This window comes from Schistocerca cancellata, chromosome 1, assembly GCF_023864275.1.
Source record: "Schistocerca cancellata isolate TAMUIC-IGC-003103 chromosome 1, iqSchCanc2.1, whole genome shotgun sequence".
Lineage (NCBI taxonomy): Eukaryota > Metazoa > Arthropoda > Insecta > Orthoptera > Acrididae > Schistocerca > Schistocerca cancellata.
In genome coordinates, this window is record NC_064626.1 from 587,868,062 (window position 1) to 587,891,288 (window position 23,227).

Here is a 23,227-nt window from a genome sequence, read left to right on the forward strand (position 1 = left end):
ACGGCTACCATTCACTACACCTGCTGCAGTCACAGCCTCTCCCCTCTAGCGAGTTCTGCCTCTTCCCACTGTGATATGTAGCCGAGGGCTGTAGCATGCTGTTGACCATTTGTGGAGAATAATTAATTTTTTCGCTATTTTTCCAGTGGCCAGTATTTCCTAAATATACACTACGATGGATTTTTGCTGCACTGAAACTGTATTCATTGTCAGCCCGACACCAAGCATAACAGAGCACAGTCAGCAGATGGATCTCTTAATGTACCAGCAGCGAGAGAATAGAAAAGCCCTGGAAACTAGAATGAGTACCTATGTAAGGGTGCAGCTGCAGACAGGGAAAAAATATATTGTGGTCAACTCAACCTCAACACCGAACAAAGCAGAGCACCTGCAATGAATGGAGCTCTTTGTGTACAGTCACAGACGACATCAAAAGCAGAGTAGCACTGCCAAAAATGACACTCCTGACCAAGAGAAGTTTACTAGTATCAAACGTTGCTCTTAATTTGAGGAAGAAATTTCTGTGAATTCATGTCTTGATCACAGCATTGTATGGTAGTGAAACATGGACATAGGGTAAACCGTAACAGAAGAGAATGGAAGCATTTGAAATGTGGTGCTATGGACTAATGTTAAAAATCTGATGGACTGATAAGGTACATTATTAAGAGATTCTGCAACAAATTGGAGAGGAAAGGAACATGTGTAAAACACTGACAAGAAGAAGAAGGAGTAAGATAGGATATCTATTAAGACATGAGGGAATAACTTCCATTGTGTTAGAGGGAGCTGTAGAGGGCAAAAACTGTAGAGGAAGACATAGATTGCAATACATCCAGCAAATAATTGAGAACGTAGGTTGCTAGTGCTACTATGAGATATAGGGATTGACACAGAAGAGGCATTCATGGCGCCCTGTATCAAACCAGTCAGAAGACCAATGACCCAAAAGAAAGTATGGTCCTTGATGCTTCACGAGGAATTTTTCATTTTGCTTTTTGGGGTATAAAATTTTGCTAGCAGTATACACTAGTGTATCCTTTTTACGGTAACCCATTTGCACATCACTCAAGACATTCCTCATTTGGAAAAACCTTCTTGTAGGCATGTTTTACTGTCTTCTAAACTTTTTTAACCATCTTGGATATTGTTTTACGGATTCATCTTGTGTCCCTAGTTTTGGTTGAAACACATCGAAAGGTGATAGTATTTTCCACCCATACACCACTCTGTATGGTGAAAGAGCTGTCCCTGTTACACTTTTGAATTACATGTGCTCTCTACAAAACTTAAATAGGTACATGTCTACATGTTGGCTATTTGCATAATGGCTTAACATGTTTGAAATTGTGTAGAAATCTCTCTCTGTTTGCTCATTCACTTGCAGATAGGATGGGCTCATTTGTAGCTTCTTGATTCACAGTAAATGGTGTAATTGTTTCCCCAGACTCACCACAAAGTTAGCCTACGATTATCATCACTGACATTCCAAATTTGAGTAACAAATGGTTTTCTCGCGGTCGTGGGTATGTATTGGTTACTAGCTGAAGTTCAGTTGAAGGGTCCTAACACATCAGTTCCTACCATCTGCAACAGTTTTCAAGCTCCTGGTAATTTCTGTAACTCTATTTCTTGATGACTTAAATCTGCTGTTGAGGCCCATTTATCACAGTTTTTGACTTACTGTTCTACATCACTATGTCGTTTTTCCATCTAAAACCTTTCTGAAATCCATTTATCAGTTGTCCTCCTACCCCTTTGTAATGTATGGTCCAGTACATGTTGTACCACATTGGTTCTGAGTGTTTGTGGCAGTGGACAGTAAGTCCTCATGTGTTACAAACAATAGAGATTGCATTTTATACAGTTGACATAGTTTGTCAGCTGCCTGTGCCTTTTCCTAACCTGCTTGATTCTTACTTTAGGTTTGTAATGTCCCTACTTCATAATAAAACTCACTCAACTTGAGTGCCCATCTTGTAAATGGATTTATAGGGTCTTTTTGGCCGTTCACCTTCTTTAAGGGTGCAAGATCTGTTACCAATTTAACTTTCTTAACTTCCATTAACAACAAAAATAAGAAATTCCACATATTATTGCCAACATCTGTTTTTCAGTTGTTGAGTAATTTCGCTCAGCCTTGTTGAACTGTATAAATGTGTATGCCACTAGATGTTCCACCAGACCTTCCTTTCCATTGTAATTCCGACTCAGAAAAAAGTCTAATGCATGTTACTATCATCATACGGAAGTATGAATTCCTTCTTGAAATCAAGAAATGCTAGCACAGGATCTGATATTAGTATTCCCTCCAATTTCTGAAGAGATTCCTGACATTCTGCTGTCCATTAAACCTTAAATTCTTTCAAGCTTTTATGATAATAGTTACATAAGTTAATAAATGATTGCACCTGTTTTGTAGTCCACACTGCTTCATAATTGTACACTGCTGATGTGACATGAGAATCCAGTCTCGCTCCCTCTTTACTGGTAATATAAAAAATGGTAAACTGTTATTTTAGCAATATGACACTTTCCTATACTAAATGCAAAATGCACCATTCTCATGTTGTTTGCCACTTCATCCAAACATTTAACATACAAGTATTAAATCATCAAGATGAACGATAAACATCTTTGGTTTCAACCCATGAATCACTCAATCTAACAAGCGTTAGAGCTTAGCAGGAGCATTTTATAATGCAGATTGCATCCTGCAGCATTGACATCGACGATAGCGACCTGAGGGTGCTGTGAGTTCTGTTTTAGTCCTATTTCTGTATATGCTTCAAGTTGGTGATAACCTCTTCCAAGAACCATTGTCGAGAAGTATTTACATTGCCCCAAATTGTTAAGGATTTTGTGATATTTGGGATTGGATACACATCTGTTATAGTGTGTGCATTCAGGAAACAGTATTCACCAGAGAATCTTTACTTGCTGATTCACTCGAATGACATTATTAATACAATGACAATATTGGCTTACCAGGGATGATCGCTATGACTGATAACGCCTTCAGTTAGCTGTTGACCTATAAATTCGTGTACCAGCAGTTATAGCCCCATTGCTACTCTGTATGACGTCTTGTAGACATATTTCCGACTGCTGGAATGCGATGTTATGTTATGGTTCCAGAATGAGATTTACACTCTGCAGTGGAGTGTGTGCTGATTGAAACTTCCTGGCAGATTAAAACTGTGTGGTGGACAGAGACTCGAACTCGGGACCTTTGCCTTTTGCGGGGAAGTGCTCTACCATCTGAGTTTGGAAGGTAGGAGACGAGGTAATGGCAGGAGTAAAGCTGTGAGGACGGGGCGTTAGTCGTGCTTGGGTAGCTCAGATGGTAGAGCACTTGCTCGCGAAAGGCAAAGGTCCTAAGTTCGAGTCTCAGTCCGGCACAAAGTTTTAATCTGCCAGGAAGTTTCTCAATTTATAGTTGTTGGAATCAATGGACCATCAGAGCTGAAAAAGTCATAGTATTATACAACAGTGTCTCCATGGCTTCCAGTTCATTGTCTTTAAAGTGACCAACCTTGGCACATAGTACACATGCATTGACTGTTTGCTTGAGGCTATGAACATCTGTTGATTTACCATTACCATCCTCACCGAGTAAATTCTCTACTATTAACCCTTCACGAAACACACGCCGACCATCCCAAAGCCATCCAGGCCTACAGGAAACGTAAGTTCGCCATTTATGTTGTGTACACATTTTACGTTTCTATGTATAAGACAAAGCCTTATATCTGAATGCTCCATAGTTCAGCAGTGGCTGAACCACCCATTAAATTCTTTGTCTTATGTCAAAATCCACAGTTACCCAAATCAACTTTCCTTTACCTGTTGGTACTTGGATATGCAAAACTGTCTTTCATGCACATATTGCAGTTTAGTTGCTGACTTCTTCACAATTGGTATAACATGTGATGCTGAAACATTTGCAATCCTTACATCCTCGAGAAATGAATTCCCTCTACGTTCAACTGCGCATCGCCAAATTCAATTTTGGCTGATTGAGGAAGCCAAGTCCAAGAGTCGTATTTAATCTGTGTCTCACAGCTTGCGACACTTCTGTGTATCCAAGAAACTCTTTAGCTTCAATCGTAAGACTGAGCTATGTTGTGCCCAGTGGACCACGTCATAATTTTCTTCCCCACATAATCTGCATCCTGGAATGAAACTTCCTGGCAGATTGAAACTGTGCATCAGTTCGCATCTCAAGTCGAGACATTTGTCTTTCGTTGGTACGTGTACTACCGACTGAGCTACCCAGGCACGACTCCCAATCCGTCCTCACAGCGTCAGTTTTGCGAGTACCTCGTCTTCTAGCTTAAAACCTTCACAGAACTTGTCAACCGAAATTTTCAAATCTAACACTTCTGAAATAAAGTATATTACGGCTACAGGCCGAAGCCACAACCTGCGGAATGTTCACATGATGAAATATTCATTCTGCAGCGGAGTGTGCGCTGATCTGAAATTTTGTGGCGTATTTTATGAACGCCCGAGACTCAACTTGGGATCTTTGTCTTCTGCGGGCAAGTTCTCTACGGACAGAGCAACCGAGGTACGACTCCCTACCCATCCTCACAGCTTCACTTCCGCCAGTACCACGTCTTATACCTTCCAAACTTCACAGAACTTCTCAAACGAAACTTACAATAATAGAGCTTCTGGCAAAAAGAATATTGTAGAGTGTGGGAGTGTTTCCAAAATGAAATATTCACTCTGTAGGGGATGTGTGCTGATATGAAACTTTCAGAAGCGCCAGTCTTGCAAGTTTAGCAGAAGAACGTCTATGAAATTTGGGAGGTAGCAGACAAGGTACTGGCAGCTGCGAAGTTTCATGTCAGCGCACAGTTCGCTGTAGAGTGAAAATATCATTCTGCATACTGGAATTTTTCATCCCCTCCTGCCCATCAGTTCCAGACTGACAAATACATGCGCTCCATTGCCTACCAAAATTTATGTTCCCTATCCCGTACTAAGCCCATGAAGTAGCAGGCTGTCTCAGCAAACGCTTTAGCGGTATTTCCGTTTATTGGGAGTGTTTCCTGATGGGCAAAATATTCCAGCTTTCGTTCAACACCTGCTTCTGTTTGTTTCATTTAACAAGTTTCTTGCTTCTGCGTTCGTTTTCACCACACCGATAACATTCTGTTTCGAAAGCAAAGATTCGTCCCTCATTGCTTTGGTATCTATGTCACTTTCTTGCAATTGTGTGGACTCTACGTGAAAATTCCGCAGGAGACCAATTTCCCGCTTGTCTGAGCATGACTCGATTCGTTTCTGCATTTCGTGTCAACTCATACTTCTGTGCATTCACATTCAGAATTTATCAGTAAAGACTTCGACAGTTTCATTGGCTTTCTGAACTAATCTACTCTCTAATCCACTCAACTTCACTCCAGATATATTACATTGTTCTGTTTACGCTACATCTGCCGTAACCCTCTGCTAATTGTTGGAATGTGCGAGCGTTTCTGTGAGTCTCGTGATACGTCACATACGCTTTTTCACAAGTTAGACCTAGAATGGACATCTGTAAACACATTTCATCTTACTACGTTTGGCTGTTTCTTAAACATTATTTGTGATTATTGTCACGTCCTCTTTAGCAGTTGCTGAAGAATAACTGGAGAAGGAGTGTACACTCACTACTGCCTTCACCTCATATTAAGCCGACTGTGACTGTTGCGCAGCCTACAAAGCTTGTAGTTACTTACTAAACTCGCCTTCAAAACCACTTTGGCTGTGTATTATCCTATAACAATATCAATAACTGCTTCATTAGAGTGGCTACAGCATCACTGTTATTATTCAAACTCATTGTAACATTTGATCTTACAAGACTAATAGGAAGGAAACACTTCCTCTTTTAAAAGCAATAGAAAAATTTCAAACTAATAATCTTACATAATCTTTACGTACAATAATTAAATAGCAGCAATCAGTACTATGGTGTGCTGCATGACCATAGCGCCTACAACTGGTGCAAGTTACTGATGCCATTTTATTACATAGTGCAACATATCCAGTTCAATTATAGCTTTCCCACTGCACGAGTACGAAATAAGGTTCCTTTCAAATTCCCCTATACTTAGACACATCTACTCGTTCCACAGGTTTGGCAGAAGTTACTTTACACATTGCATGCCAAACTGTACGTGCAATCCCAGCCGTAACAAAACAACAAAGGACAGAATTTGCAGTTGTACCTGGTGTTCTTAGATGTCATTCGACACGGCAGAAAGCTGTTTCTAATGCTTTGACATTCTTTCCTGGTTCATCAATCACGCCAGGACAACTACATCGGATTGATGTCACTGGAGGACGACTCTGGCACCAAAAAGTAGAGGTGCCGAGAGTTGATTATGTTGTAGGGATGATGTAGAAGAAACTGTATAGCGTCTATCGGCCGTAATAAAAAAATGATTAGCAAGATAATATTCATTCATTTAGATATACAGTTCCGTGACATCTCGTCAGCCACAGCAGACGCTTAGTACTAGTGATACGGTGACATTCTGGTGACTCCTGTAGTCGGCTCGACTGACAAGAATGCTTATCATGCTATTCAGCTGAGGTCTTGCAGGCTGAGGTCTGCAACCCACAAGCGAAACTTTAACCTGAGATTATGAGAGTATGCCTTCACACTGCGTTAGTGCATCCTCGATCTTACTTCGGAAGATGTCCATGACCTGGAGCGATCAATTGGGATGTACCGTGAAGTCGGCTGATCCTGTACACGTCAGACGGATAAACACTAGCACTCGAAATTGCCTACAGATCATCAGGATCATCAGGAGCAGAAGCACCTAATGGCCCTTTAAGGCAGCGGTGACACTGATGTTACTGCAATAAGCAGCAAGAGATTTACTGGTTTAGTAAGACCCTCAATCTATCCAGTAGCGTTGTGGTATTACAGCCAGTACGAAGTCTCACAAATGGCAGATCATGGTTACTTGAATGCTACAATCTCGGGAATGACAAGCGGAGTGTTCACAAGCACAGCTGTAACATTTAATGCACGGATTTGACTATACTGTAATAATAATTGAATCAAATGCTTGAGACAAACACCTGAATTAAGTTGGTCGTTAGACGACCAATTGAATACAAGGCTGGAGAATTGCAGTTTTAGGAAGAGGGGCTGGAGGTAATGACATGAGGCCCTGTTCGATACGTTCTCTTGGGGCCTGCATCTTTACTAGTGCTGAGTAGTTCTCCTTTCACTGTGTTGGCCTAACAATTTGTTACAGGCTCTTAACTGAACTTTCAAGTCTCTGAAAGGTGTTGTTGCATTCGAGGTACAGCTAGTAGATTCACATAACAAGAGCCCACAAATATGTCTGTCTGTCTGTCTCTCTCTCTCTCTCTCTCTCTCTCTCTCTCTCTCTCTCTCTCTACCCCTCTCTCTCTCTCTCTCTCTCTCTCTCTCACACACACACACACACACACATACACACAAACACACACAATGTGTGCTCATGTTGACGACCGACTTACAGTGTCGGCTGTTTCTCTCTGCTACATAACTATGTCACGTGGGATGATGCTACTGTGAACTTAAGGGATATTTTAATTTCTTCTTTCATAATTCCAGATTATGATCAAGCTAATTCTGACGTGGACAAATTATTGGCACTTTATTGTCAGTCAAGGATTTAGTGTTCCAAGAGGCACCGTATCAAGGAATTGTACTGTGCACAGGGAAATAGGCAAAAACATCACCCGCTAAGTATTGAGTGATCCTGGCAGGCAGTAACTGAAGAGGATTGTGACGAAGAAGCCCAACTGCCTTGCCGCAGTGGTAGCACCTGTTACCGTCGGATTACCGAAGTTAGCGTTGTTGGGCTTGGGTTGTGCTTGGATGGGTCATCGTCCAAGTCTGCCGAGCGCTATTACCAATCTGGGTGCACTCAGCCCGTGTGAGGCCAATTGAGGAGATACTTGACTGAGAAGTAGCAGCTCCGGTCATGAAAACTGACAACGGCCAGGTGAGCGGTGTGCTGTTCATATGCCCCTCCATATTGCCATCCAGTGACGCCTCTCGGCTGAAGATGACACGGTGGTCTATCGGTACCGTTGGGCTTCTGAGGCTTGTTCTGACGGCGTTGTGACGTAAAATAAGAAGACGACAGCCGCTGAGTCACTGCAGACCTTAATGTGAAACTTTCGAAACCTGTCAGCATCAAAACGATACGAAGAGAGCTCGATCAGATGGGATTTGGAGGGTGAGCTGGAATTTGTTAGACACTTTGTAAACACCATGAGCTACTCTTGAGTTTTTTATAAGCCAACCAGGTATTTTGGGCGCAATGGCAGAATGCCATTTGGTCAGATAAATCTGGTTTCAAACTTCAGGTAGGATTCAAGAGTCTACCGTGGTGAGATTTCGGTGATGATTTGCTCAGCAGTATCGTGGTGTGCGAGGCCTCACGGGTATCCTTGAATGCCATGTAACTACCAAGGATTAAATGGCCGTTGTGGCTGATCCAGTCGACGCCGTAATACAGTATTGGCTCCCAAATGATGATGCTGTGTTAAAAGACGGCAGGAACTATTCATACAGCTCGCATCGTGCAGGACAGGTTTTGTGACCGCGAGGTTGAACTGTAGCACCTTCCCTGGCCACGACAGTCACCATATCTCAGTATTATAGAGTCATTGTGGTCTACTGTAGATAGAATGGTGCGTGCCCGTTATCCATATCCATCATCGTTACTTGAAATAGCCATATTTTGCGGGAAGAAGGGTATAAGGTTTCCTTGATAACAATATGGGACCTCTGTTTATCCTTTCCGAGACAACTATAACTGTTTTGAATTCCAGTGGTTTTCCTGCAGCGTAATAGATATTACAATGTTGTCTGCTTTTGGAGTTTCCTTAAATTTCTTCACATCTTTCCATGAGTGTGTGGGGGGGTGGGGTAGGGGGTGGGTAAGAGTGCGTGATTGTTGGTGTGTGAGTAGCTATGCTAGTATGCAGCTTGTTTAGTGTATGTGTGTACCTAACATCTGAAATTTAGGCCAACAACGGAGTGTCAGAGAGCACAGTCAAGGTGATCGATCGTGAGCCCATCACGTATTATAGAGGGAGGGAGTTGGAGGATTCTGCTTAAACGCGGCTTTGCCTTATCTCAAGCGCCTTAACGCGTCAGAGCCGATGCCGGAGTGGAATGTAAGCCGACAAGAGGCTCTTCGTTAGATAAGTACTTTCGCGCCTCTTGGACCGTATCAGCTGATTATAACACTTCCATAATGATGTCGCCCTCCACAGTTCGGCAAATCTGCAGATTTTTGAGCCCTCTGAAGCGTTATTCGGCTAGCGACGCAAATGGGAGAGAGGAACGGGAAAGTTGGCAAACGAGGATCTGTGAGCACCGCCCGATTGTCTGCACCGTCTCTAACCGAACAAAAAAGATGCTTCAAGTTTATTTTCTCGTTAATGTGTTACATGAAGATCGCGTTTTATATCTTGCCTTGTTCTCCTCGTTCTCAGTAAGAATGTATATAGCAAAGCTTAGAAATAAAAAGACAGCCTGATTCGATTCGTCAGGATGTAATCCTTTTCCGAAATAACATAAAAATATCTATGACTATAGTACTTCACGGATAGGAACCAGTTGGGAGCGAATGTCTTGAGACTTTGTAAATAACATGCTACAGTGGAAACGAAATACTGTTATTTTACATACAAATAAAAGCATACATGAAACATCAACTGAAATATTCGGTTTTGGTTGAGTTGTATGTAACAACGTTGCCGTGGAGCGCTGGGAGAAAGTGTTTCTCGACGACGGAAAAACGCTGTTTTAGTAATGTTATAAAATAAAAGAAGGAAAAGTGACAGTCGATTGTGCCAATATTGAGCAGCATTTCAGACGGCTAATTTACATGTGGAAATTTAAAATTCATCACAAAGTAACATTCAATTCGAGGAACACATACGCTGTAAGCTAATTAATAAATTTTAATAGTAAGTGTGCTTTTACTTTGGTTTTATCATCGTGTCTTAATGCACATACGGAAAAGAAATAATGAGCACAAGAAACATTAGTAGGTAATGCCAAAATACTAAGTCAGTCTTTGTGTATATATGACTAAAGAATAACCAGGAAAAATAATGTATTCAGGTCTTCTGAACCCAGTAGAAAATAGTATTCAGAATTTCGTATCTTAATTAATGTTTAAAGATACAGTATTCTTTGTGTTAAAACTGTTGATATGTCCTACATTATCAAGGCGAGAGAAGTTCGATTAGATCACCGTAAATGTTAATTATGAAAAATACATATGAGTTTACAATTTCAGACTGTCTTTTCCAGGTGACTTTAAAGCTGAAAAGGCCTAACGTGGTCGAACGTAGGAAGAAAAGTTACAGTTACTGTTTTCATTCTTAGTGCAGTCTTCAGTCTCAAACCTGTGGTTAGAAGCAGTTCTCCACGCCAGTGTATCCTGTGCAAACTATTCGTCTCTAAATGACTAATTCAACCTAAATACAATTTAACTTGCTTATTGTACTCATCCATTGGTCTCTCTCTACGTATTTTACGCACACAGTTATCTCACCTGTCGAACTGATGATTCCTTGATACATTAAGATACGTCCTATACGATGACCACTTCTTTTATTGAAGTTGTACTTTAAATTACATTTTTCCCCAGTTCGATTACCTCCTCACTAGATACTGCATGTACCCATCCAATCCTCAGCATTATTCAGTTGCACCATATTTCTAACCTTCCAACATTTTCTTGTCTAAATCCCTTATCGACCACATTTGTCATCAGTACAATGTTACACTCAACACGAATATCTTTAGAAAATACATCCCAAGACATAAATGAAGGCCTTATTTCAATGGTGGTAAAAGTCCATTTTTGTTCACTTTGAGATACGGAGTCCTATAGTTAAATGAGCACTGAATAATGTGCAGTTGAGATACCGGAAATATTCAAGCATATAGCTTCTTGCTGGAGATGAACCTTTCTTTCGGTTTGTTTGGATCACTAATTTCAGAAGCATTACAGGGAGAAAAGTGAACGTAATGGACTTGTACCAGTACTGAAATAAGCCCTCCTAATGTACATTAGATGTTAACAAAAATCAATCACATATTATATTCAGAACAATCAGACCTGCTGGGGAAAACAATTGCAAGCAAAGAGCTCAAAGAAAATACAAAATTGATGCTGTGCAGCCACCCAAAAGGTTTAAAATCGCTAGGTCGACCAAGAAAGAGGATTATCCGAGAATTTCTTGAGGAGATAGAACATGTCAAGAGGCCTAACAGTAGGATGGAAGATTATGATCATGATGATGATGTTAACAATGATGACGTTAACAAATTCCTTTTATTACTTATCTTCGTTTTGTCCACCCCCCCCCCCCCAGCTCCTCCCTCTGCGTTTGCAACCATCAGTTACTTTTCGCACAGATAGTGAAACTCACCTACTACCTGTAGTATCTCATTTCCTTATCTCATTACCTCAGTAGCACCTGACATAATTGAACTACATTTATTTGCCCTTGTTTTTCTTACGCTGATATTCATCACTTAAATTCTTTTCTATGAATTATTCATTCATTTCATCTGCTTTTCTAAGTCCTTTTCTGTCTGTGATATATTTAAGACGTCATCAGCAAACCTCAGCGTGTTTATTTCACTTCCAAATTTCTCCTTGGTTTCCTTTACCGACCGCTCATTATATATACTGAATAACATTCAGGGCAGGTTGCACCCCCGTCACTTCTTTCCTGATAACATATTCCATTTCATGTCATATTACTCATAAAACAGCTGTCTGGCTTCTATACAAGTTGGAAAAAGCTTCCACTGGACTCAATAATTCTACGAGACTGTTAAAATAACCATTGTCAAAAGATTTCTATGAATCTACAAGTGCTGTAGACATAGGTTTCCCTTTCTTCAGTCTATTTCATAAAATATGTCGTATCACAAGCTGCGACATCGTCGCGAAAAAACACAGTGACCCGTATATATAATAAGTTTCTTTAATATATGTCAATGGTCTCAATCCTTTTTTGTTTAACAAATTACCGGTTTTGGTCTTTAATGACCATAATCAAACCTGTTTCATACAGACAAAGTCGTAATGTACTGCAGCCATAGTGGCATCATCAATCGTCTGATTCCGCATTTAACATCTGTTAAACAAAAAAGATTGTGGCCATAGACATAAATTAAAGAAACTTATTAAATACGTCGTAGGTTCAATACGGCCTCAAGTGTTGCTACATTTGTACAGAACCCAAAATGATATTCCCTGACGTCGACTTCTATCAGATTTTCCATTATTGTGTAGGAGTGAATGATTAAACTGACAGTTCAGTCATACTGACGACGGTCAGTACCTACATTCTTTGGAATTTGAGTTATTCAATGCTTCTTGAAGTCTGCTGGTATTTCGTATTCTTCAAATAAGTATAATTCCAGGGGGAATGGTTTTTGTCATTGCTGCCTCTACAAAGCATCTCGGAAACTCTGTAGGAACATTGTACACGTCAATGACCTTGTTTCAGTTTAAGTCCGTAAGTGATGTTTCAAATTATTTTACTGCTTTATCTTTCACCTTACCTTCATCTAATTGTTTTATGCTATCTATATTACTTCCAAGTTCATTTCCCTTATAGAGATCTCCTATATATTTCTTCCACTTTGCAGCTCTCCTTTCAATACTTATTTTTGACTTGCTATATTAGTTGATAATCTACATATACATGGATACTATGCAAATCACATTTAAGTGCCTGCATAATCATGCACCTGGTCGCACGTGTTCCCCCGTTTTGAGGAAATCAGGAATAATTTGTTGCAAACTCTGGAAAGTCACTCTACCATTCATCATCTACAGTAAGCCACCAATAAGAATAGAGGAGTTATTCTAGTGGATTTCTGTACTGGCTCTCTCTCTCTCTCTCTCTGCCAGCTGCCTCCGAAGTGACAATATTCATCCTTTCCTCGCTCTTCGGTAACTTCGTTAGAATTGCTCCTTCACGCCACAGATAGACGTGCTCCTCTTGAAATAACTCGAAATAAATGTGTATAGATTAGCAGATCTTCCTGTTCTTATTTTAAAAATGTACTTCAGTGCCCATTCCTAAGTCCTGTTACCGTCCGTCTTGAATGACTGGTGACATAACTGGGATCTCACCTAACTTATGATCTAGAAACAACTAATTTTGCAGCTGGATGCCACATTGCATATGTTGTCATAGTAGTAAATAGAATAGTTACGTGTCTTGGCCATGACAAATATTTATCCATTGACGCTATGGGGTGCGAAACTTTTTGATACTAAACATGTGTTAACATGATCCCAGTTGCTGATACATTCTGATTTTTAGAAGCAGTTGCTACTGTCGTACAGCACATTTGACATTATTGTAGGATGTGAATACATATGAGTCAGTAAGAGGATGGCAAAGAAAATGTAATAAAGATGTAATAAAATCGAACACCTACAGTCTTCCTTTCGATGTTATTCACTATATGGCTACCAATTTAGGTGATTCAGTACACCATCTTCAGGCTTTAACTGACGTTGAGGGGGTTAATTCCCATCGTATAGACGGTTTCTTCAGTGAACAACATCTATGAACTTATTTTCGTAGACTGTAAACGATGTAATCTCTCCAAACCATTGTCTGCAGCTCGTGGTCGTGCGGTAGCGTTCTCGCTTCCCGCGCCCGGGTTCGATTCCCGGCGAGGTCAGGGATTTTCTCTGCCTCTTCATGACTGGGTGTTGTGTGATGTCCTTAAGTTAGTTAGGTTTAAGTAGTTCTAAGTTCTAGGGAACAGACGACCATAGATGTTAAGTCCCATAGTGCTCAGAGCCATTTGATTTCTCCAAACCATTAGCTCCCAGTACCAACAATCGGCTAATCTTCCTGGTTATATCAATGGAAACGATTACTGCAACAGACATATTTGGCAAGCAGTTTCACCTAAGCAAGGAAAATAGAAGACATCCGAAGGATACAAGAAGAAAACTGCGTTTTTACCGTTTTGTTGCTCAGTAACAGTGAAGATTAACCGGCTCTTGAAGAAATGTGAAATCATTAGAGCCTGCAGGTTACAGAGAAGTTTCGGCAACTAATGAAGCATGATGCACGCCTCCGAACACCTAAAATATTCAAAATACAGTGTAGGTGTGGGCAGTTTTTTGCGGTCAGACTGTGAAAACTATTGAACAGCTTCGCATAGAGCAGGAAAGGCTTTTCGACCTACGCTATCCTGAAAAATCAGCTGTTGCGGTGCATACACAGGAAAGCGCTCACAAGACTGCATTCGACGATACGCCTATTATGAATCGGACCAATGACTTCTAAGATAGCGTAAGTAATGCTTGAATCAATAGATCACACAACACCCTCAGTAAAGACTGTGGCTTGTAGCTGAGCACGACCTGGATCGGGGAGCTGAAGCGAGCGCGGCAGTCACGCCACCTAAACATTGCCATATATGGCGGGAGACTAGGCACTAGTGACGTCACTGACGGTGGCGCGGCATTCTAGCAGCAGTTGACCACTTGATAATGACAGAGGAGATTTGTGTCGGACGTTTAAGGATAGTGGCCGCGTGGTATGAGGCGTTATGTCACGGACTGCGCGGCCATTCCCGCCGGAGGTTCGAGTCCTCCTTCGGGCATCGGTGTGTGTGTTGTTCTTAGCGTAAGTTAGTTTATGTAGTGTGGAAGCATAGGCACCGATGACCTAAGCAGTTTAGTCCCTTAGGAATTCACATACATTTTAACACGTTCGATATCCTGCCAAACGTACATAAGAAGGATACACCTTCAAGGTGTGAGCACCATCGGTAGCCGATCTATAGAATTGCAAATGAGAGAAGCAGAGAAAGACCGCCCCTTGTCCACCTTAAACCCAGTGATGCCACGGTCACAGCGTTTATGTCACGCACATCCACACAGGTCGGTATCTACCCACCACAAGCTACCACCATCCAGCATAGAAACGGTCTGTTCTGGGGACCTTAGCACATCGATCTGATACCGTGTGAGACGCTGAAAACCTTGCGAGGGAACTGAGCCACTTATACAAAGTTTTCAAGGAAAACGGTTACATAAGACAAATTCGAAAACAATTTCATCTAGACCACTAAATAGAAGATCTCCGTAGAAGACTGCGTTTTTACCTTTTTGTGGCACAATAATAGGGAAGATTATCCGCCTCCTGAAGAATCACCAAATCGATAAGGTCTTTAGAACTCAGCAAGGATCCTGTAACTAATGAAGCCTGTGAAAGAAAATGTAGGCCTTAGAACACCTGGAATATGCAAAATACCCTGCTGTGTATGTTGGTAAAAGTATCTACACTATCGACGCCATCCCGGAAAGTAAGCTGTAGCGGTGCATACACTGGAAACCGGATACCGAATTGCGTTCGATGATACTTTTATTTTTAAACGGATCATTGGCTTTGAATATCATATTCTTACATGATCTGAGTGGAGATCGGTGTGAGCCAGGTCGGTTTCTACCCTAAGATTATTTACAGTATCCATGAAAGGACATGAAGCAGTAGAGATCAAAATATCAGACATATAATTTTCATGTACATATACTTCAGCCTCACACACCAGTCATTCAGCCGAATCTGGCTGTGGAAGACACTGTGATGACAGTGACACTCTACTGTCATTAGTCTCGTTGGTACCACTGATGCTGTGCCAGTGCAGTTATTTAATGACAAATGGTTCAAATTTTTCTTGTAATGGTTCTAACCAATATGGGACTTAACATCTAAGGTTATCAGTTCCCTCGACTTAGAACTACTTAAACCTATCTAACGTAAGGACATCACACACATCCATGCCAGAGACAGGACTAGAACCTGCGACCGTAGCAGCAGCGCGGTTCCGAACTGAAGCGCCTAGAACCGATTGGCCACAGCGGCCGGCACTTAATGACATGATCATTTCCTAGAACGAATAAAAAACTTTTGTTCTGTCATGCTTTTTCGATGATGTGCTGCGCAACATTTATTGATTTCTTCCAACGTTAACAAGCCTAATAGTCTTGTTGCTGAGTGTCTCGAACGGCCAGAAAACGAAATTTTTATTATTACTTACACATTTTGGTCCATATCAGTTCTTTTAGATTTAAATGGTAGCGATACGTTTACAGACGAATACCTACATGAAGTTATGTTTCCTTTTGCTCGGTCGCTTTTCATGACACAATAATAACCGACTTTGAGCAACAATGGCCATTTCCAGATGGTTGACAAACCTTCAGTCATGAACATTTGTTGACCAAGTGCGGCCAGTAGTGTCTCAAGAAATTCATTGTGGGGCGAATTCCGTCATGATTCTCACTTAAAATGTGGCTGTGTCGAAAGTGAACAGAACTTAATAAAAGGTCAGTGGCTGATCTCCTTAAACGAAATATCGCTGTTTCTTATGGGTCTGTGCCAACTCGTCGATTTCGTATATGGTGATCCGAGGTACGTGGAGATTAAAAATTATCGCTTACCTCGACAATTCGATGCTTGGCGTCCTCTCTACGTCAGATGAAATGGCGACATTGTCAGTAGCTATTGCTGACGACGTGAGCACGTAAAATGCATACTACTTCCCTGGCCTAACCTTCGCACGGTATTCGCCTAGCTAAGAGGGTGACACCAAACTTTCCCACTGAACCATATTTGGCGGACGTGCTTCGCTCATTGTTCAATAATATTGGTCAGACGTTTCAGAGAGAATAGTGAAGACTCTGTAGAAACTACGCAATGGACTTTTTTCAGAACTTTCGTAGCATGTGAAGCGTAGGAAACACACAAGTGGGATATCAGACTTGACCTACGTGATATCTGGTTTTATAAAGAAAGATTAAAGTCACTGAAAGAAATCGAGTAAGGAAAACTTAATAAGCGATTTGAAGGAAATTTTGCACAGTGGACTATTGTCCGAATTTTCATAGCAAACAGAAGAGTAAAAACTGGACAAATGGGTTATCAAAGTAACCAGAATGAGGTCTGTTGTGCAAAAGAAAAAGGGTTAATTGGTTGAAAATATTTCGATCTAACGAAAAAATTTATTTTATAATATGATGGAAACTGATCTATTTCAAAATGGCTCTGAGCACTATGGGACCTAACAGCTGAGATAATCAGTCCCCTAGAACTTAGAACTACTTAATCCTAGCTAACCTAAGGACATCACACACATCCATGTCCGAGGCAGGATTCGAACCTACGACCGTAGGGGTCGCGCGGTTCCAGACTGAAGGGCCTAGAACCACTCGGCCACTCCAGCCGGCTGAACTATTTGAACAACTGCTGGTAGCTAGGTAAATGTAGTGTTTGTGCATAAAAGTTAACACTCATGTGATATTTAACTTGAAATAACAAACGTTTTCAAATGAATAAGTTTTGAAATAACCAGTCAATCGTATTGTGTCATGATTTTTGTAAAAATAAGAAATAAAATACATTAGAGATAAATTTGATACGCCTTTTAGTTGTGCTCTAAATCATGTACACCATTTCAGGCGTCAATTGAAAGTTTATAGTTCACTGTATAGCTTAGAATTTTAGAGGTTATTTGTCTGTTGAGTTACATAGAGTGTGAAGTCGCATTTGGTGTCCGTAATTTCGTGCATCATTCAAACGAGCGTTAAATATTTCTCTAGCGTGTTTTTTTTTCTTAAAGTTCGACCAAAAATTTCACAAAACCATTTGAGCCATTTTTTCTTTAGTTTAGCTTTTACATAACACATGACAAGCTGTAATGATAACTAACAAATTTCTAACACATTAACAGTTAACCACGCAACTGTAAGATATAAAAGCAATCTCAGTGAACGGTTCCACAGGAAATCTAGCCAACTGGAAATGCATCAAAATGGGAAAGGCAAGTATTGTACTGGCGGGTATGAAGATGTGGCAACCGTGGTTGCCTGCTGCTTCTACATGTCTTGGAGACTGGCTGAATAGGTGCCTCCTACATTATTTCTTGCATAGTCCTTAAGTAACTGTGAGCTGACTATGGTCTCTGGATGCTCGGCGCCCGAGGTGTGCTTGTGACCGCCTAGGGAAAAGCGAGGGCCCGCTGTGTGCAGCAGGTGCTGGAGCGCAGGCGGCCCGGCAGAGGGCAGGCCGGTCGCTGGCAAGCGTCGCCGCAGTTCGGCAGCCGGCAGTTGCGGCCGAGGCGTCGCGTCGACAGGCGGGCGATGGGAGAGGTAGGCTGACCCGCCGCGCACACGCTCCGCGTCCTGGGGCCACCGCGATCCATCACACCGCGCTGCCCGATAGCAAGTGGCATACGGCCAGTTAGCTCCAAATGGAACCAGTATAGTAAAATGAACTTTAAAACACGCTGATTTGTCAGTGAACTGCCTACAAAGACCAATTTCTCAAAGAAATTTAGCCCACTTGACAGACCGAACACTGTTTGTGTAACGACTTATGACTAAGGTTTCAGTTCTGTTGAAGGAAATTCCACGTCCCATATCTTATGAACAATTATGCAGACGAGCCAATCGGTGCACATCAGCTGTTTTATTCTACGAAAGCCAAGTGACTGTTTCAAAACTGCGGATAATATTTTTGTAATCTATCCAGCTTGTGATTGAGCGTACGTGTAGGCCGATAATCATATCTGTTTACGATAGTACGCTGCATCTTTTTCTATTATTCGGCAGAAAAGATAACAAACCCAAAGTCGTTATGTGTTTGCGTACGATAAGCGTCTCATTCCCGTAAATATTATCTTATTAAAAACGCCTGCGTGTGAAAATATCCTACCTAACGACTTCTTGTGTGACACTGACTCTGTGATATGTGTTGAGACATGGAGAGCCGTCTTCTAATGTTGCTGACGCTGCAGCTGCTGGTGCTACCCCCCGCACTGGATGGTGAGTGCTGAATTAATTTACGTAGAGTTTCGCTCACATTACTGGCAGCAGTGGTTATAATTTGATGATATTTCTTGCTTTCGAAACTTTCTTTGTGTTGAACTGTTACAGGCTAATAACTGAGGACTGGATATGGATGACAGCACTGACAAATGTTTAATATTACACGTAATTAGGAACCTCATCCTACAAAATTACTTCACAGTAAGCAGAAATGATTTGTGATATGTCCCGCTAGCATAGGCGCATATTTAACGTTTATAACCGAAAAAAGCTCACTCGTATATTAACTGATTTGTTCACTGAAAATGATATTTACTGCATTCACATTAGTATCATGATTCACTCAATGATTTCAACACTGTTAGTAACAACTGCAGCTTTCAGTTACTTAGTTTTAATGCTTTAGCAATTGCCATGTGCAAAGTATTCCCACAAAAACCTTTACTTCAAACTAGAAAACAAGTAATAATTCACCTTAGCATTCTGTATGGAGGAAAACACATTATAGTTCTATATTAACCTTGTTGTTTCCTTTATAAGCCTCCAGAACTATATGAGATCGTCATATGGGTAGTCAGCTTGTCATAATATCCGGTTTCACTTGTGGAATTTTTGACGACAATTTTCATACATGCAATGTGAATTCTTGCCATAGTACACTTGCTATATCCGCTCTGTCTTCATCGATGGTCTATAAATTAGTTATTACTTTCTAATACGTACTTCAAAATTGTAGTCTCCTCTGTCCTAGCCAGTAGTACTAATTCTACTATTTATAGTGATTATAAAATCTGAAAAAAATGAATTGTACTTTATATTCGGCAGTAGTCACATGTTGTTTAAAATTTTCTTTAGAAAAGAGATTTTTCTATTAATGTTAAATTTACGTTTACAATGCCAATGATTGCGCTCTCTCTCTTTGTTACAGCTCTGATTTTAGCACATTTTATAGTACTGCCTCTTAGTTAAATCATGAATGTGAAGTATAACGGTTGTTTCTGTGGAACATATACTAATTCTTCTTTCCACAAGGAGCTGTATGGTTTATTGGACAGTTATTGGCACTGTTGCATGGAACACCTTTGCCACCAGGTGGTGTGTTTACTGAATCGTGACTGTCTCAGGTCGATGCATAGCGGAAGATCAATGTATTGCCGGAAAGATTTTTTTCTCAGAGGTCAACTCTCTCCTTGGTCAGTAATAGTATTCCTCCAAGCAGTCTCTTCATTTTTCAGATTGAGATGACTTCTCTGTCTCTAGTCCTCACTAAGCAGTTCGTTGTACTTTTAACCAATCCACCAAACTCCTAACTACTCAGCATCTTTCCATAATCTTGTCGCCTTCATCTCAAAATTTGATTTTAATTTGTGTTTGATATTCTTTTAGGACTAGCTTTTTGTCAGTATGCCCGTGGAAGTAATTTTTTCGTGGGTAGAATTTCTTGCAATATTCTTTAGTTATACTGTACAAATATAAAATTTATTTTAATTAAAATGCTTCATTTACTAGATATTCTCTCCGATGGGTCGCAATACCGTAAAAACTGTCTTTACTAAATTTTTCCAGAAGGTCTTGATTACACTATTTTTTACGTCGAGTTCCTTGTTGTTTCCACCAGGTTAATTACTCTCACAAAAACCGTTCTGCGATTAGTCATTAGTCGGTATCGACCTCTCATTCCATAGGTAAATAAATTATTACACGATAACATACATGATGAAGTAAATTTTGCGTAGTGAAACGGCAGAAGTTTAGTTCTAATACATATAAATAATACTGTACAAATTCTTGCTTTAACCACTTTCCGAGAATGCATGGTCTATGTGAGCAGCTTAGCTTTTTTCCTCACTGCAGTGTTCACGACATTTTATGTAGAATCGTTGTGTAGGCAGGAAACTGGAAATTCGGGGTCATTATAATTAAAGTTAAACTTTCGAAACGCTGTACAAATAACGAACACTTCTCAGAGTGACGTCACATCGCAACGTAATATTGTCGGAGAAGGGGGAAACCATATGGCAGAAGAAAACCAAAATTGTGAAAATTGATCAATAGATGGCGCTGTAAGAGTCAGAATACGTAAATGATGACACCTGTCTTGCGCACGACCCAAGGAAGGTGGTATAAACATGTCGGGTACACGGCTTTTCCTCCTTTCGCGTCTGCGACGTTTGCCATGACTGTCTCAAATTCAGGATCGCTCTTTGTTTGTAAAGCTGTGTCACAAGAATGATAACTCTACACACGTCACTCTGCAGAAGATCCGGACACTGAAGAGTTTGAAAAAAGGCAGTGATCAGATGACTGCCGTCGGTCTGGAGAAAATGATCTGGAAATAGGAAAAGGGGGGTTTATTTGGTGCGCAATCTGTTAGAGGGCGGAAACGAATTGATTCGACGTCAGTGGAAGAAGTGGCCACCGCAGTGCAGGAGGAGACGAGTGGTGGTGTGGAAACCTATAGTGCACGGAGAACTGGCCGAACATTGGACATACCCGTGAGCACAGTGTATAAGATCCTACGAAACAACCTTCTTTGCTGTCCATTCTATATTACCCATATGTACGAGTTGCTTCCTGTTGACCTGCCAGCAAGGGCGACCTTTGCTTTAGAATTTCTTGCTCCCATGGATGTGGACAATGATTTGCCATAAATCATTTTGTGGACAGACGAAGCCCACTTCCATCTGAGAAGATATGTCAAAACACATAATTGTGGAAACTGGGCAACGGAAAATCGACGCGCAAATCAACCCATACCACTTCATCCTGAAAAGGTCTCTGTGTGGTGCGGGTTTACGGCATCATTTGTCATAGGGCCATATTTTTTCGAAGAGACAGGTTCTTCTGGTCCTGTTACCTGTACCATGACTGGTAAGCACTATGAGTGTCTATTTCGCTACCACGTCATTCCAGCTCTCCAACAGCGTGGATGTGAGGATGGGAACATTTTTATGCAAGATGCCGCACCTCAGCACAATGCAAATCCAGCTAAGCAGCTGCTGAAGCGCCATTTCGGAAAAGCTAGAATTGTCAGTGACCATTTCCCAACAGCCTGGCCTTCCCGATCATCTGATGTTACTCTGTGTGACTTTTGGTGGTGGGGCTATCGGAAAGATTGTGTTCAGTTTTCCGTTTGCAGACTTAGCCGCATTGAAGGTACGCATTGCGCAACACATTCTGAACTTGACTCCGGAAATATTTCGATCAGTTGTGGAACATACTGTTTCTCGATTTTAACTTGTTGCAGGAAACGGTGAACAGCATACTAAAAATGTTTTCACCAGTGACACGGAAATTAATAATCCGATTTGATTTTTATCGATTATTTTTATACGGTTTTTTGTTCAGGACAGTTAGAAACCAATGTGATTGATGATATTTATGCGGTTTTTTGCCTAATGACAATTAAAAACCGACTTTTCCCGTCCGATGTGATATCACCTTGCCGTGGTGGATGGGCTTACGTAACTGACAGCATTGCACCTGTGCACCCATACACACTCAGTAGTACAGTTGGTTTAATTTCAAATTTACATTTTGGCATTGTTGTATGATTCATTTGTCTTTTATAGTCGACCACTATTAAATTATATTGTTTAGAGCGCCATCTATTGCTACGATTTGTAACCACTTATTTTTCTTCTGGCATACGTTTTCCCCTTTCTCCTATAATATTCCGTGGCAATTAGATGTCCTTCTATCCAGTGGTGTTGTGTATACATATTTTTGAAATTTTAACTTCAATTATAATACATCGGCTCTCCTGCTTTCCGGACACATGGATGTCGTGTAATCGTGCTCACTCTCATAAACGAACATACACTTCACACTAATGGTGCAGGCACAATATCAGTAGCCAAACCGTAAATTTGGATATGTGCCTTTCGTGTGAGTGGTTTAGTGGTTGAGAAAGACAATAGATTCGAATTCATGAAGGCAGCGGTTATGAGCACCATCTGGTTACCCAGACTGGCATTTGCTTTTGTTTCTCAGAATCAGTTGAGGAACTTTAAGGCTTCGTTCCTTTGAAAAGGATAGACTATTTCCGTACTTTCTCGTGCTCAATCTCAGTTTTTCCCCCGTCATTACTAACAAAGTCGCCGAAGGGGAATTAAATCATTCTTCGAACATGTCCTTAAATTGTAACCTGCGGATCTGTAAAATTAGTCACGCATTCTATTCCGTTATTTAAAGGTAAGGCTTCAGTTACTGATGAAGCATACTTTTTTGTTTGCGTCTAGGATATCTTACTATTTCAATATTCGAAATCATGGCAGTGCTGCAAATATTATTTCTCTGGTCACTCAACCGCTATG

General features: G+C 40.9%; 1 protein-coding gene across 1 annotated transcript in view; it reads left to right on the forward strand.

Annotated features, from left to right (window-relative positions):
• Positions 1-18,222: 18,222 nt before the first annotated feature.
• The window catches only part of LOC126161901 (zwei Ig domain protein zig-8-like), a 172,576-nt gene continuing 167,571 nt past the window's right edge, over positions 18,223-23,227 (forward strand). Inside the window, exon 1 of the mRNA XM_049918064.1 lies at positions 18,223-18,908. Coding sequence (XP_049774021.1) covers positions 18,845-18,908 — 64 coding nt within the window. The 5' untranslated portion in view covers positions 18,223-18,844. The remainder of the gene's footprint in view (positions 18,909-23,227) is intronic.